Source organism: Polistes canadensis, unplaced genomic scaffold, assembly GCF_001313835.1.
Source record: "Polistes canadensis isolate GaletaPanama2010 unplaced genomic scaffold, ASM131383v1 scaffold_6, whole genome shotgun sequence".
NCBI classification, from domain to species: Eukaryota; Metazoa; Arthropoda; class Insecta; order Hymenoptera; family Vespidae; genus Polistes; species Polistes canadensis.
The window spans coordinates 767,564-781,894 of NW_014569553.1; the positions used below are offsets into that span (position 1 = coordinate 767,564).

The 14,331-nt window shown below is 28.0% G+C and overlaps 1 protein-coding gene across 2 annotated transcripts in view; it reads right to left on the bottom strand.

Annotated features, from left to right (window-relative positions):
• Positions 1–14,331, bottom strand: part of LOC106789821 (ras-related and estrogen-regulated growth inhibitor-like) — an 89,962-nt gene that overhangs the window by 41,197 nt on the left and 34,434 nt on the right. For both annotated transcript variants that reach the window (XM_014754340.1, XM_014754330.1), the window contains exon 4: positions 6,778–6,854. In XM_014754340.1, coding sequence (XP_014609826.1) covers positions 6,778–6,854 — 77 coding nt within the window. The remainder of the gene's footprint in view (positions 1–6,777; positions 6,855–14,331) is intronic.

A 14,331-nucleotide genomic window follows, 5' to 3' on the forward strand; every position in this document is an offset into this window, starting at 1 on the left:
CCCCCCCCCTCCCCCATGTACTCGCGTAGAGACTCGTTTTGATGATGCGTTCTCGTATAAATATATTCGGTAGCTTACAAGAATAAAAAAAAACAAAAAAAGAAAATGAAAAAAGAGAATGAGAGAAAGAGAAAGAAAGAAAGAAAATAAGCAGAGACGAAGGCTGGTTCCTCGCGGGAGAGGAGGCCCAGGTTGTTTTTAGCAAACTGGTTTTCTCCTCTACCTTTCGGCCTTACAATTACCTGCTTCCTTTTTTGTATTCTGCCCTCCGAATGTTTGCACCTGTCGCTTAAAATGTGCCCCCTTGTCTCTATAGTTATCGACTGAAAATGTTATACCTGATTTTATAAGGTATGATCTTCTCTAGGATGATTTTTCTTTTTTTTTTTCTTTTTTCTTCTTCTTTTTTCATTTCGTATAAATCATTTTCTATGAGATATAATAATCAATATTATTTGTATTATCGAAAAAAAAAAAATTATGATCGTACGTATATTTGATTTTTTTCATCTATTGTTATATTTTTTATATTCATTTTTATTATACAATTTTTTTTATATTATATATGTGTGTGTGATGGATATTAAATTAATTAATTACAAAATGTATTTTCTATTATTATTATACAATATAATAATAATCTAAATTACCTTCTTTTAAATGATTTCTTTTTATTTTAAAACTCACACACATAATCAGACAAAATTTATCTTTTATATTAAATAAAAGGAAAAAATTTACATGACATTTTCTTTTGAATAAAACCTAAGTTATCAAAATCTTAATTACATTATAAAGTTAACCTAATGCACATCATTTTAAAGGAATAACAGCTTTAGTTAAGTATAAATCATGTTACGTGCGAGAATGATGGAAAAATAATAATAATAAAAGGAAAAATACGAGAAATCTTCGAATAAAAAAAAGAGAGAGAGAGAGAGTTAACAAAAACCTTATTCAGTTCACTCTTTTTTTTTTTTTTTATTGATCCGACATGGCTTTTGATAACCATGCTATGGTCTATGTAGGAAGAAAACATCGAATGTAAAAAGAACAAGTCAAAAGGAGAGTAGAATGAAAAGAGGAGAAGAAGAAGAAAGAAAGAAATAAAGAAAGAAAGAAGAATAAAAAGAAACTTGGCTACCGATTTTGACAATGAAAACGAAAAGTGGAATTTCTACTCATCCAACCTAAGCCCTATAGGGTCGGTGTTACCAATGATTTCATAAGAACATCAATCTTAACACCTGTTAGATGATGTTACATCGAATTTTTTTTTTTTGTAATCTTTTGATGCTTCTTATAAAAAAGATTACCTCATCTAATCTATATGTATTGGTGTGCATGTATGTGTGTAAAATAATACAAAAGGGGATACATGTATTATATCATTCTATATATTATGTTATTGATAATATAAAATATTTGTTTAGAAATTTGTAAAAAAAATATGTAAGACACATGAATGATTTTATATAATTATTAATTTTATAGAATTTTATCAATAATCAAAATTTATAATACTATATATATTTCATATTAATTGTTTTAACTCTAAAGATGACACAAAAATTATTATTTGTTTATTGTAACATATTTTTATTCGTTAATTCAACGTTATTATGTTTTGGGGGCCCACACAAATTATTTAAAATAAATTAATAAATATTTTACTATCACACACACATATAATCTAATTATATATTAAATAAGCAATAACATTGGAAATAAATCGAATTTAAATAATTAATAAGTACAAACAAAACTAAAAATATACGTGCAACAACTACGAAATACGAACTTTTAATAATTCATATAATAATATGAGATGATAGTTAAGAAAAATAATATTTGATGAATTTGGTAAACTAAAAGATAATATTAGATAATGATACTATATCTTAGATCATTTAGATTTACGATCTAAAGATCAAAAACATAACCACGAGAATTCCGAAGGAGTTGAAAGACCCTATATACATATATACATATGTACATACATACATACATACATAAATCAAGTTTGCTCTCGTTCAACTTGACCTTCCTTAACCCGTTTCTTCTTCCGTAAGATTGCAACAAAGTTTGTTGGAATACTTTGCGAACGGAAATCCTTGCTATGGTCAACACATACGAGTAAATAACTATTTTATATACACTACGAGCAAAAAGTTTCGATTCAAACTATAACAGGACCTTTTTAATTCTTTTTTTTTTCATCGAGTTATAAAAATGTTTATTACGAACGTTGTTTTAAATATTGACGATAAATGTTTAAAAATTGTAACGAGAGTATATTGAACAATGCATAATTTTGTGAAAATAATATAAATCTTATTAAATAAAATTCAATTTGTTAAAAATTTGATTCTACCAAATAAAAATATATAAAAGAAAAAAAAAAAAAGAATAAGAATAAATAATAAAAGAAATAATATCATCGATAATATATTTTATACGTGTTTTTAGTTTAACGTTAAATCGAATTATGTTTAAAATAATAAAAAACTTAACTTAAATTATACACATAACAATTAATACGATATTTGAAATATAAATTTTATTAGACAATAAAACAACAAAAAAATCCTCGACAAGAAAAACGCGTAGAACAATATTTTCAATAAAAAGAGAGAAAAATAATTGAAACGAACGATAACTTTTGATAGGTAATGTAGATATAAAATCCTAGAATGAAATCCGTTATGTCGTGTTGTATGCATTTGAATTGAATAAAACGATCATCAGATTTTAAAATTCGAAACTAGGCGAAGCACAACGATCGCCGGAAAAGGCGTACACTCACTCCGATGAGGAAGCAGGCGTGTACAACAACAACAACAACAACAACAACAACAACAAAAACAAAAGAAACAACGCGAAGGAATACGTTGACTTCACCTGTCTTACCGAACGGTGAAGAAATCGTAACTTAACTCATTGAAATTCTAAACGTGAATAATATTATATCCTTTTTATTTTGCTACATTGAGAAAACCTATTTTTTTTTTCAATTTATCTATAATAAATTATTATCTACCTTTATGTCACATGAATTATCGAATTAATTGAAAGATTTTGTTTATTATACAATATCTTTCTATCTATATATGTATTTTTTCTTTTCTTTCTTTAGATAGTGTTCGAAGATTGGTATAATATAATATAACTGTGGGGATAGTTTAATTTTAAGATTGTTGATAATTATTAGCAGAGGAGAGTTAAGTTGAGAATAAACCAAAAAATGTGAGATAAATATAAGTGAAATAATGATAAGACATTGTAAAAAATTATGTAAGTTGTGCAATAAAAACCTGATTATATATATATATAATATAATTGTGGGTGTTTCTATATTATTTTTGTGATTTATATTTTAATTATAAAATTTGTATTTCATTTTTATATATTTATTTCTATTATCAAACAGTTAAATGTTATTTCATATATTTCATTTGTTATTATTAATATTGAGAAATAATGAATACAAAATATAATAGTGTATCAATATGTCCCAATTTAATCATATTTTAAATCATTTATATTTTAACATATAAACATACCTACAATTTTAGTTTAAATATTCAATTCGTTCATCCAGGTCAATCTTTCTTTCAATTAATAACTAATAACATATATAAAAAAAATCCTAATCAATATTTCCCATAGATGACATTTATAATCAATTAATCGTTCCAACTCGATACACATACAATTTACATAGATACATTTTTATTATATCCTATTCCTTTCTTCCATTATTATTTTTCATTCGATAAATTGATCTCTCTTCTATCGAAAAAAAATTAAAAAAAAAAAAAAAATAACATTGTCCATAAATGATGGAAAGAAGATTGACAGACAGACAGACAGACAGACAGACAGACATTATAATACTATAATAGAACACAGATCTCGACGACGACGACTTGGCTGTCATTCTTATGAGGATTATGCTAAATATAACGTTTAACATTATAAATGAGGAAAAAAAAAACAAAAAAGAAAAAAAAATATGATAGATTTGGCGATAATGAAAAATGGTAACGCTTAGCTCGACGTAAGTATCGCAAGGATACAACACGGGGCCCCGTGATAAATCCTGTCCGAGGACCAGTTCTTTCGGAGAGCGAATGCTACTACCTGTGGGGTGGAGGTAGGGAGGAAGGGGGGTTAAGAAGGGAAGAAGGGGAATGATAATCGAGTTTTACCGAGTCGAACAGGAGCTGCTGCCTACCTACCTACCTACCTACCTACCTACCTACCTACCTGGAGACGCTAAAGGGGAACACAAGAAACCAAGAACTCTCTTGCAAAAGATGAAGTAGAAGAAGAAGAAGAAGAAGAAGAAGAAAATAATAAAAAAATATAAAAAGAACAGACAAGGATGAGAATAGAGTGTCCTGTTGGAAAGTGGAGAATTGACCGATTGTACGCGTACCCCCAGTTAAATAATAAAAATAAATAAAAAATAATAAATAATAAAGAAGAGAAAGAATATAATAAGAATATATAAAAAGAATATAATAAATATAGAAGAAGAAAATAATAGAAAAAAAAAAAAAAGAAATAGACAAGGATGAGAATAGAATATTCTGCTGGAAAGTGGAGAATTGATTGAATGTACGTACTCAATTAAATAATAAATAATAAAGAAGAGAGACAAAGAAGGAGAAGAAGAAAATAATAAAAAAATACAAAAATAAACAGCCAAAGATGAGAATAGAAATAGAGAATAGATGTCCTGCTGGAAAGTGGAGAATTGACCGAGTGTACGTACCCAATTAAATAATAAAAATAAATAAAAATTAATAAAGAAAAAGAACAAAAAATATTTCTTTTACATAAAAAACAATAAAGAAGAAGAAAATAATAGAAGAAGAAAAAAAATAGACAAGGATGAGAATAGAGTGTCCTGTTTGAAAGTGAAGAATTGACCGATTGTACGTACCCAATTAAATAATAAAAATAAATAAAAAATAATAAAGAAGAAGAACGAAAAATATTTCTTTTAAATAAAAAACAATAAAGAAGAAGAAAATGATAGAAGAAGAAAAAAAAAATAGACAAGGATGAGAATAGAGTGTCCTGTTGTAAAGTGGAGAATTGATCGAATGTACGTACCCAGTTAAATAATAAAAATAAATAAAAAATAATAAAGAAGAAGAATTTCTTTTACATAAAAAATAATAAATACAAAATCTCTCTCTCTCTCTCTCTCTCTCTCTCTTTCTTTCTTTCTCTCTCACGTACACACTCACTCTGTTGCATATACACTTAGATTCGCGTACATCTTGTGCTCGTTATTTCGCTCCGCACGTTTGGCCCCCATATGACGGACGTTGGACCCTTAAGGGTTTCTTTCGAGTCTTCTCCCTCCCCCCTCCCACCCTACCACCACCACTACCACCATTCCTACTACAAGTCTTTCTTTCTTTCTTTCTTTCTTTCTTTCTTACTCATTCCACATCCTTCTTCAAGACCGTTGAAAGAAGATATATTTAGACTGGTAGTCTGCAAAAAAAGAAAGAGAGAGAGAGAGAGAGATCTTACCACGTCAGGTAGTACCCAAGATGCGAGTTGAATTCGTCTCTCTCTTCTCGAAAAAAAAAAAAGAGAGAAAGAGAGAGAGAGAGAGAGAGAGTTTACGAGACTCGTAGTACCGGACTTTTTCGAGGTCGGTGCACCTCGAATTCGTGGTGGACATCCACTCCCAAAACTCGTGTTACTTAACTCACTATAATTATTAATTCTTCTTATTATTCTCTTTTGGAATATCACATATTTATTTATTTATTTATTTATTTATTCATTTTCTTGTTTGCGTTTGCAAATACGAACATGGTATGTGATCATTAAAACGAGAAATTTTAGATTTTCTAAATAAAATCGATAATTCGAAATGTAATTACGTTTTTTTGCGCACAAAAAATATTTCCATTAATCGTCTATAAAATGTTATATATTAAATTTTATCAAATTATTTTATATATTAATTATACGAATAATTCATACACGCGAGTTCAAATCTTGTCGTGTTTTAAATATAAACCAAAAACAAAAATATCTTTCCTTTTTTATTTACCATCGAAAAAATTCAATTACATTCCGAACGTATTCAATATAATCGTTGAAAACTTGATTGATTTATTTGTTTTTTCTTTTCTTTTCTAACGCTTTTAATTATCGCATAATTAAATGAATCAACAAGAGAAATCGAACCAAACGAAATCATCCTCCTTTTCCCCCCCTTTTCCCCCTCTTCCGAGAAACGTTCTTAAATATCACTGACCAACCGAGCGGGGGGGGGGAAGGGGTGGAAGGGGGGAAAGGGAAAAATGAATGAATTCTGTTCTCGTTTCGAATCTACTCGAATAACACAAATACATAATAAATATAATTTATTAAAGGAATAATTGAAAAAGAAATGTATAATATCTTTGAGTAAAAGTACGAGAAAACCGTAACGAAATTAATTGACTGAATCAAAGTCGTGAGTGTTTAATGGGAAAAGAAAAGAAAATAAAAAGGAAAAGAAGAAAAAAAACAATACACATTTTCACAAACTTTCTATCTTTGGTAACTTTCTTCGAAGATTCATTCACCCACCCCCTAATTCGCGATTAAAGATAGAAAAGGAAAAATAAATTGAATAATAAGAGAGAAAGAGAGAAGAAAGAAAGAAAAAGAAAAACAAGAAAAAGAATATAAAAACGATTGTGCATTGTATGAGAATATTTAACAAAAATATTATAAATTTAGTTGGAAACTTCTTACCTCGCACCTGGAAGTGTCCAATATCTCAACCTCGGTAGTAACGTTATCGATGGTAACACTGTGCCGGTAAAGGAAATCTGCAACAGAGTAGAACGAGATTATTCTTGACGCCTTGACGAATGATATGGCTGTTCATTCCTGAATCATTATCAATGCATGTGTGTGTGTGTGTGTGTATCTAGTACCTAGTAGTATCTTTCTTTCATTCTTTCTTTATATGTAAACGAAAGGAGGAAGAAGAAGAGGTTCTTGTTGTTGTTGTTGTTGTTGTTTTACCTGTTGTTTTTGTTATATATATATAGTTTCTTTAATGTATGAAAAGAGGTATAGAAAAAGAGAGTGAGTGAGAGAGGGAGAGAGAGGAAAGATGTACGAGTTCGGTCATGAAGGATAATGAAATCGATCCGTCAGTTCACTTCGAGGATCAAGAAAGATCGTACCAAGTTACTCGAACGAGTAATCGAGGAGGAGGAGGGGGCTGGGGGGATCTAACCACGTGCTACTATTTATAACGGGTGTAACATTGAAAAAACAATCCTTCGAACTTGAATTCTCTATTATTCGATCGATAGGAAAGTTAATAATCTGTGTTTGAATGATAGAAAAATTTACTTTTATTTTTATTATTTTATATACTTTTGTTATACCTTTTTTTTTGTAATTGTATTATAACGTTAGCGTATTATGTGTAATGTATGTCTAATATATGATTTAATTTAATAATATTTTTTTTATGTAAAAAGAATAATAATAATAATGATCTTTATCCTAGTTTAAACGTACGTTTAAAATACACACCCACCCTATATATCGGATATATAAAAAAAAGAATATTATTATCATCATATGAAAAGAAAAAAGAAAAGCTGGGTCCACCTTTTCGTATCTTCTACGTGTCCACTTAGCAAAAAAAAATAAAAATAAAATAAATGAACTATTAAACATAGAATCAATCAAGTTAGGTCAACCTTTGCGTATTTTCTACGTGTTCACTCACAAAAAAAAATTAATAAACAAATTATTAACATAGAATCATGCTAGTATCTGATAACCAAATAAAAAAGACATTTTCATAAATGAATAAACAAATAAAATTATATCTGACTGACTGTTTGAAATGTCTCACCCTATATAAATAAATATATATATATATATATATATATATATATATAGTAATAAATACGTATTATATTATATACTACACACATAGAAAGAAACGTAGAAAAGGAAACTCCCTGACGACAAAGGAACTCGTCCTTGGACGAGTGATCTAAGGAAACGATAGCTGAAACTGAATCCTAGGATCGAGATCAGGCTAACTCGCATCAGCTAAGATTAATGATCGTTCATACGAGAACTGGCGAACGTAAATCCGCGTCTCTACTCTAAAGCAAGTTTTTTTTCCCCTTTCGTTTCTTTATAAATCCTATTTTCCCTTTTTTTTTTGTTCAAACCAATTCCTTCCCCCTCCCCGCCATCCCCCTCGCCCCTTTTACTCGCTCACTTACTTCCTGTAATTATCTTAATGGGGTATTTTTGTTTGTTCCTTCTTTTTGTTTTTATTTTATATCACCATATTCGTATTTTGCTTAGATTTTCTTTTTTTTTTTTTTAGGAAATCGCGTTGGAAAATAATGGTCTAGATTGTTTAAAATATATAAATTGTTATCTCGAGGTTAGTATACCTTTTTTTTTGTTTTTTATTGCAACTATATGAACGTTAATTAACAACAAGTTGAAAAGGAAGAATAATAATATTAATAATTATTTGGAAAAATCAATTGTACGATTTGTTCTCGAAAAAAAATGGACAAATTATTTTTATATTATCAAAAATAAATGAACGTATAATTTTTGTTGACTCGTATCAATAATCATAATTATCGGCATACTTTTTTTAATGAGGAGATTATTTATATTATATCGGAATATATTCAGATCAATTTCTATTTCGTTAGTGAAGAGATTTCATATTACTTTTCTAAATAATAAAAATGTGTATACGTATATATCTTTATATTGCCTTATAAAATTTTACGAGCTATAAATTATTATAAAATATGTCGTTTAAAGAATTTAAATATAAAATAATATAAACATATAAAGATATATAGAGAAATGCATATAGTAGATCGTTAAACAACATTTGATGTCGTGAAAACTATAAACATGACTTTGTTAAAATAACCAAAACAAAGAAAACCATAAAAAAAAAATATAAATCTTATTTAATCTTCTTCACACATATATATTTTACATTTGTAACATATGAAAGTTAAGTTCTAACTGATAAATAAAATGTAGGGAAGAAACGAAAAATCGTAATATTAAAAGGAAACAATTTGTTAAAGCATAATTTATTGAACAAAATTCAGGATTCCCCTAACGTTTATACTCGTAAACGTTTTACAAGGGACATGCATAGTGCGCATAGAAACAAATTGCATATATCCAACCGTGTGGATTATCATTATGTTCAAAAGTTCGAGATATTCAACTATAGTAAACGTGCGCCCTACGAGAAATCCGTTCTCATCCCCTAACTCGAGTTAAAGTCTACTTTACGATGAAACCTTATGCACCTTCGTGCACTAACACCATAGAACTGAATTGCGTGCGGCTGGCACATTTGTCGTATTTGTTAAAAAAAAAAACAAAAAAAGAAAAAAAATAAGGAAAACCTTTTCTAACCTCACGTACCTTCGTACCTTCGTACCTTCATCCTCCTATTTCTATGTGTATGTATATAAAAAGTATGTATATCTATATGTGTGTGTATGTGTGTATGTGTTATGGCGAGCTTTGGATACATGTCACGTGTTTAACATTCTTTAATATATCGTTGACTCGTGAAACATGCTTAAAACATGATTAATTTCAATGAAAATCATTTAAATAACTTTCAACGTAAATTTCTCTGATGATCCATGATTTAAAATACAAAATTATTTTATATATGTGTGTGAGTTTTTTTTTAATATTATATTATTAAATGCATATTATAATAATATGTATGATGTTTCTTATATGAAAACTAAAATACAATTTTTATTTTTTATTAGATTTTATTATAGTATACGTAGATATATATATTAGAACTTTAAATTGAAAATAAAATAAAATAAAATATAATTATTTAATTTATAATATTAAATATCTCTTGATTTTGAATGTGTAGACAAAATATTGACGCAAATTTGTCAGGGTGGGGGGTGGAGATGGGATGAATATTGTTCGGAAAGGTAAAAAATTTCGTGTTCTTCACAATGATGGCGAAAGTCGTGTGTCATTGTCGGAGAATCATAGTAATGACAGAGCGGCTTGATGCCAAACACCGCCGCGTCCAATCGGAATCCTCGTATTCTAACTGGTTCGAAACTTTCGCGCATTAACCGCATTTTATAATATTATTTCTTCTATGAGAAATTTTCTATGCGTCTATGACTTTTCAACCAATGTCTTTCTTTCTTTCTTTTTATCTATCTTTCTTCTAATAATAATACGTTTTCGTTTCTTTTACAAAAGAAAGACAAATAAATAAAAACGATTAACAAAGGAACCCAAATTTAGAAACAAAATTTAGAGAAAAATAGTAATTATAATATATTAAATATAATATATAACGAAAATAATTAACTCGTTATAATTAATAATCAATAAATATTAAATCTCTATTACCTGTGCGTCCTATAATTTATACTAAAAAAAAAGTACACTGAAAACGTATAAAAATGTATACTATTATAATTTCTAAAATAAAAACAAAACAAATATTGTATTCCTTATCCAATTGGATTAAAACAACATTCTATATTAAAACATATATGTTTTTTTTTTTTAAATTAATCATTCGATCACAAGAAATAGGTACAATATAAAAGTGTATCGATAGATTCAATTATAATATATTTCACGATTACAAATCTTATTCGTATTAATTATTTATGTTTAATTAAAAATTATCGATAGACTTAACGTTAAACAACTGCTATAATTATAATACATTTCACTAGACAAATCATATTCGTATTAATTATTATTTATCAAGTAAAAAAGTTACACATTATAAGAGTTTCAAAAAAAGGAGAATATAGTAAATTAGTAAAAAAGAAAAAACATAAATAAAAAACACACGATCAAAGGTATCAGAAGCGACAAATACGGTAGCCATACTAGGATCTGAACGATAAACGAACGATAAATAAACTCATAAACACCTCATGCTAGAGGGGGTTTCTATCTCGTTGCTCGTCCATCCACTTGTTGTTATATGAGTAGAGTAGTAAGTAAGTAAGTAAGTAAGTAAGTAAGTAAGTAAGTAAGTAAGTAAGAAAGTAAGTATTACATACGTATACATATACATATATTTATCTATGTGTAGAGTAAAGGATTGAAGAAGAAGAAGAAGAAGACGAAGAAGAAGAAGAAGAAGAAGAAGAAGAAGAAGAAGAGGAGAAAGAGAAAGACACAAGCAAATAAGGATGCTCGTTATATTAGCGGTCGTTACGCTCGAGAAAGTTTTATTGCTGGACAATGAGGCAAGTTGAGAAAGACCCACGTGTTCTATTAAAGAAATACAGATATATATATGTGTGTGTGTGTGTATGTGTTACAGGTAAAGCTCGAAAGTTGTTAATGTGCACATTACTTAGCTAATCTGTGGATTGATTTGTTCTATTTAACGTGAGGAATCAAAAGTTTTCAATATTTTATCTAGATAATCTGTGGATTAACTAATTTGTTCTGTTAACGTGAGGAATCAAAAGTTTTCAGTATTTTATCTAACTAATCTGTGGATTGATTTGTTCTGTTAACATAAGGGATCAAAAGTTTTCAGTATTTTATCTAGCTAATCTGTGGATTAATTAATTTGTTCTGTTAACGTGAGGAATCAAAAGTTTTCAGTATTTTATCTAACTAATCTGTAGATTGATTTGTTCTGTTAACATAAGGGATCAAAAGTTTTCAGTATTTTATCTAGATAATCTGTGGATTAATTAATTTGTTCTGTTAACGTGAGGAATCAAATGTTTTCCACATTTTACCTAAATAATCTGTGAATAAACTGATTTGTTCTGTTAACGTGAGGAATGAAAAGTTTTCAGTATATTATCTAGATAATTTCTCGAAGAAGATCATGCTTCTTCGAATTAGAAGCATCGTTATCGAATGTGATCACGAAGGGTTAAGGGTAAAGGGATAGACAAGGGGAAGATGAAGGGAGGGAAGGGAACCCCTTTGATTAATTTATTATCTCTCGATTAACAAGAGATACGTGGTCAAAAACAAAAGGATGAAATAAAAATTGAAAGGAGACGAGAAAAAAAAAAAAGAAAAAAAATACATTAAAGTAATAATAATAAAAAAGAAAACGAGAGTTAGATAGGGGGCAACAGGTTACCAGATCGTAAATAAAAATGTTAACGTTTACTTTTAAAACGGGAGCTAACACACACCGGGAATCGTTAACGAACGTACGAACGGACGGAACGCGAAGAAGTTGAATTCTTATTTTATTTGTATTTTTTTCCTTAACGATCCTTAAAAATACGTAGTCGGTTCGTTAACGATCGAATGAGAAACCATCGTACAACGTTCCCTTTCTTCGATGTTAATAAGCCGACATTAATGGAGAAAAGACACGCGCGTTGGAAGAATTCTCATATCGTATAATATATTTATTTTATTTATTATTATTATATATCCGAAAATTAATATACTTCGCTCATTTAATAATATTATCTTATTTCTATATTGTCAGTTTTTTGTATTTTATTTCATATGAAAATTGATATATCGCGTTACTACGATTTAATAAATAATTATTCATTAATTAATACAACGAGATGAATTTATTTGATCGTATACACAATTAATTTTAATATAACATTTAAATCATAAAACTCTATCGCATTTTTCATTAATCCACTGTTGTGATAAATTAGATCTGTTGAAAAAATATTATTTATAGTAATTCTATGTGGATATAAATTTTATAATATATTTCTTTTATAATATACGAATTTTTTAGATTTATATTATACGCCCACATATCTGAGGTGAGTTTTTTAACAAATTTTTTTTCTCTCTTGTATTTAAAAAGAAATAAAAGTAGTATTTTTTTGTTTAATGCTCAAAACCATTTCAACCAAACTCAATAGTATGTGAATTAATTAAATTATTAATCAGTTACCATAAATATATTTATTATCGATGATCATATTATATGATATAATTTTAATTTTACTTAAATGATACGATATATATATATATATAGATATACATCCAATATATGTAAATATATGTATACGTAAATAATATACATTTGACAAGTTCTTCGTAAGTAAAGATTAACCCAAAGAAATCAATGTTAGAGTCTCAAGTTGAAATACTACTAGCTGCTTTCACCGTTTGAGGGCGTTTCTTTGGAAAAGTGATTCTCCTGAGTATTTCAGTATCGAAAGTTTAGCACTTAGAGATGTTATATGTGCATATATTATATATATATATATATATATATATATATATATATTTATCTATTTATGTACCCATCTACCTAGATACGAATTTAACTACTCAAACGTATGATACTTATTTACATATAACACATACGCATACACATATGCATGCATACGTGCATAAATAAATACATACATACATACGTACATATATATATATGTATATACGAATAATACGGAATCATCGACGCATTTTCGATTCGATTCGCGTGAAAGAGTGAAAACAAGTGTTTACGCGATTCCAACTAGTGTCCTTCGTTCGAGAATTGACTTTCCTCGAGAGAGAGAGAGAGAGAGAGAGATATTTGTGCCGTGATTATCAGAAAATGTTATTTATTTCTTTTTTTTTTTTTTTAATTTTTTTTACACTCAAATTTCTCTGATCAATTTCATTCAATTTTTTCTTTCCCCGACGAGATTCCTACAGATTTTTTTTCTTTTATTATTATTATTATTATTTGAATCCTCCTAAAACCACATTCAACATTAATCTATTCGTTATCATAGAAAGTTATGTTCTTTTTTCTTCCCCCTTATGACTGTAATAATATTCAATATAAATTTGTATAAAATATATATAATATATAAAATTAAGAAAATAATGCATACAACATTAAACCTCAACGTACACACACACACACACACACACACACAATATCAGTTTAAATATTTATTATACATTATAAAACTGATACCGTATACGTACCATGCGGTACTATGCTAAAGTTATACACTCAGTAAATACAACCTATGTATATTCATATAACTGATATGTCAGTGAAATGATATATATAAAAAAAAAGCCCCCAAAGAAAGAAAGAAAAAGAAAAAGAAAAAAAAAAAAAGGAAAATTGTTTAAGACAGAAAAAAAATGAACAATATTAGAAAGAGAGACGTTTAACGATTATCAAAACGTATATATTACGATATACACGTGTTTGTGCGTACGTGTGTATGTTTTCTAAGAGAGAAAAAAAATAAAAAAATTAAATGAGAAACAGAGAGAGAGACAGAGAGAGAGAGAGAGAGAGAGAGA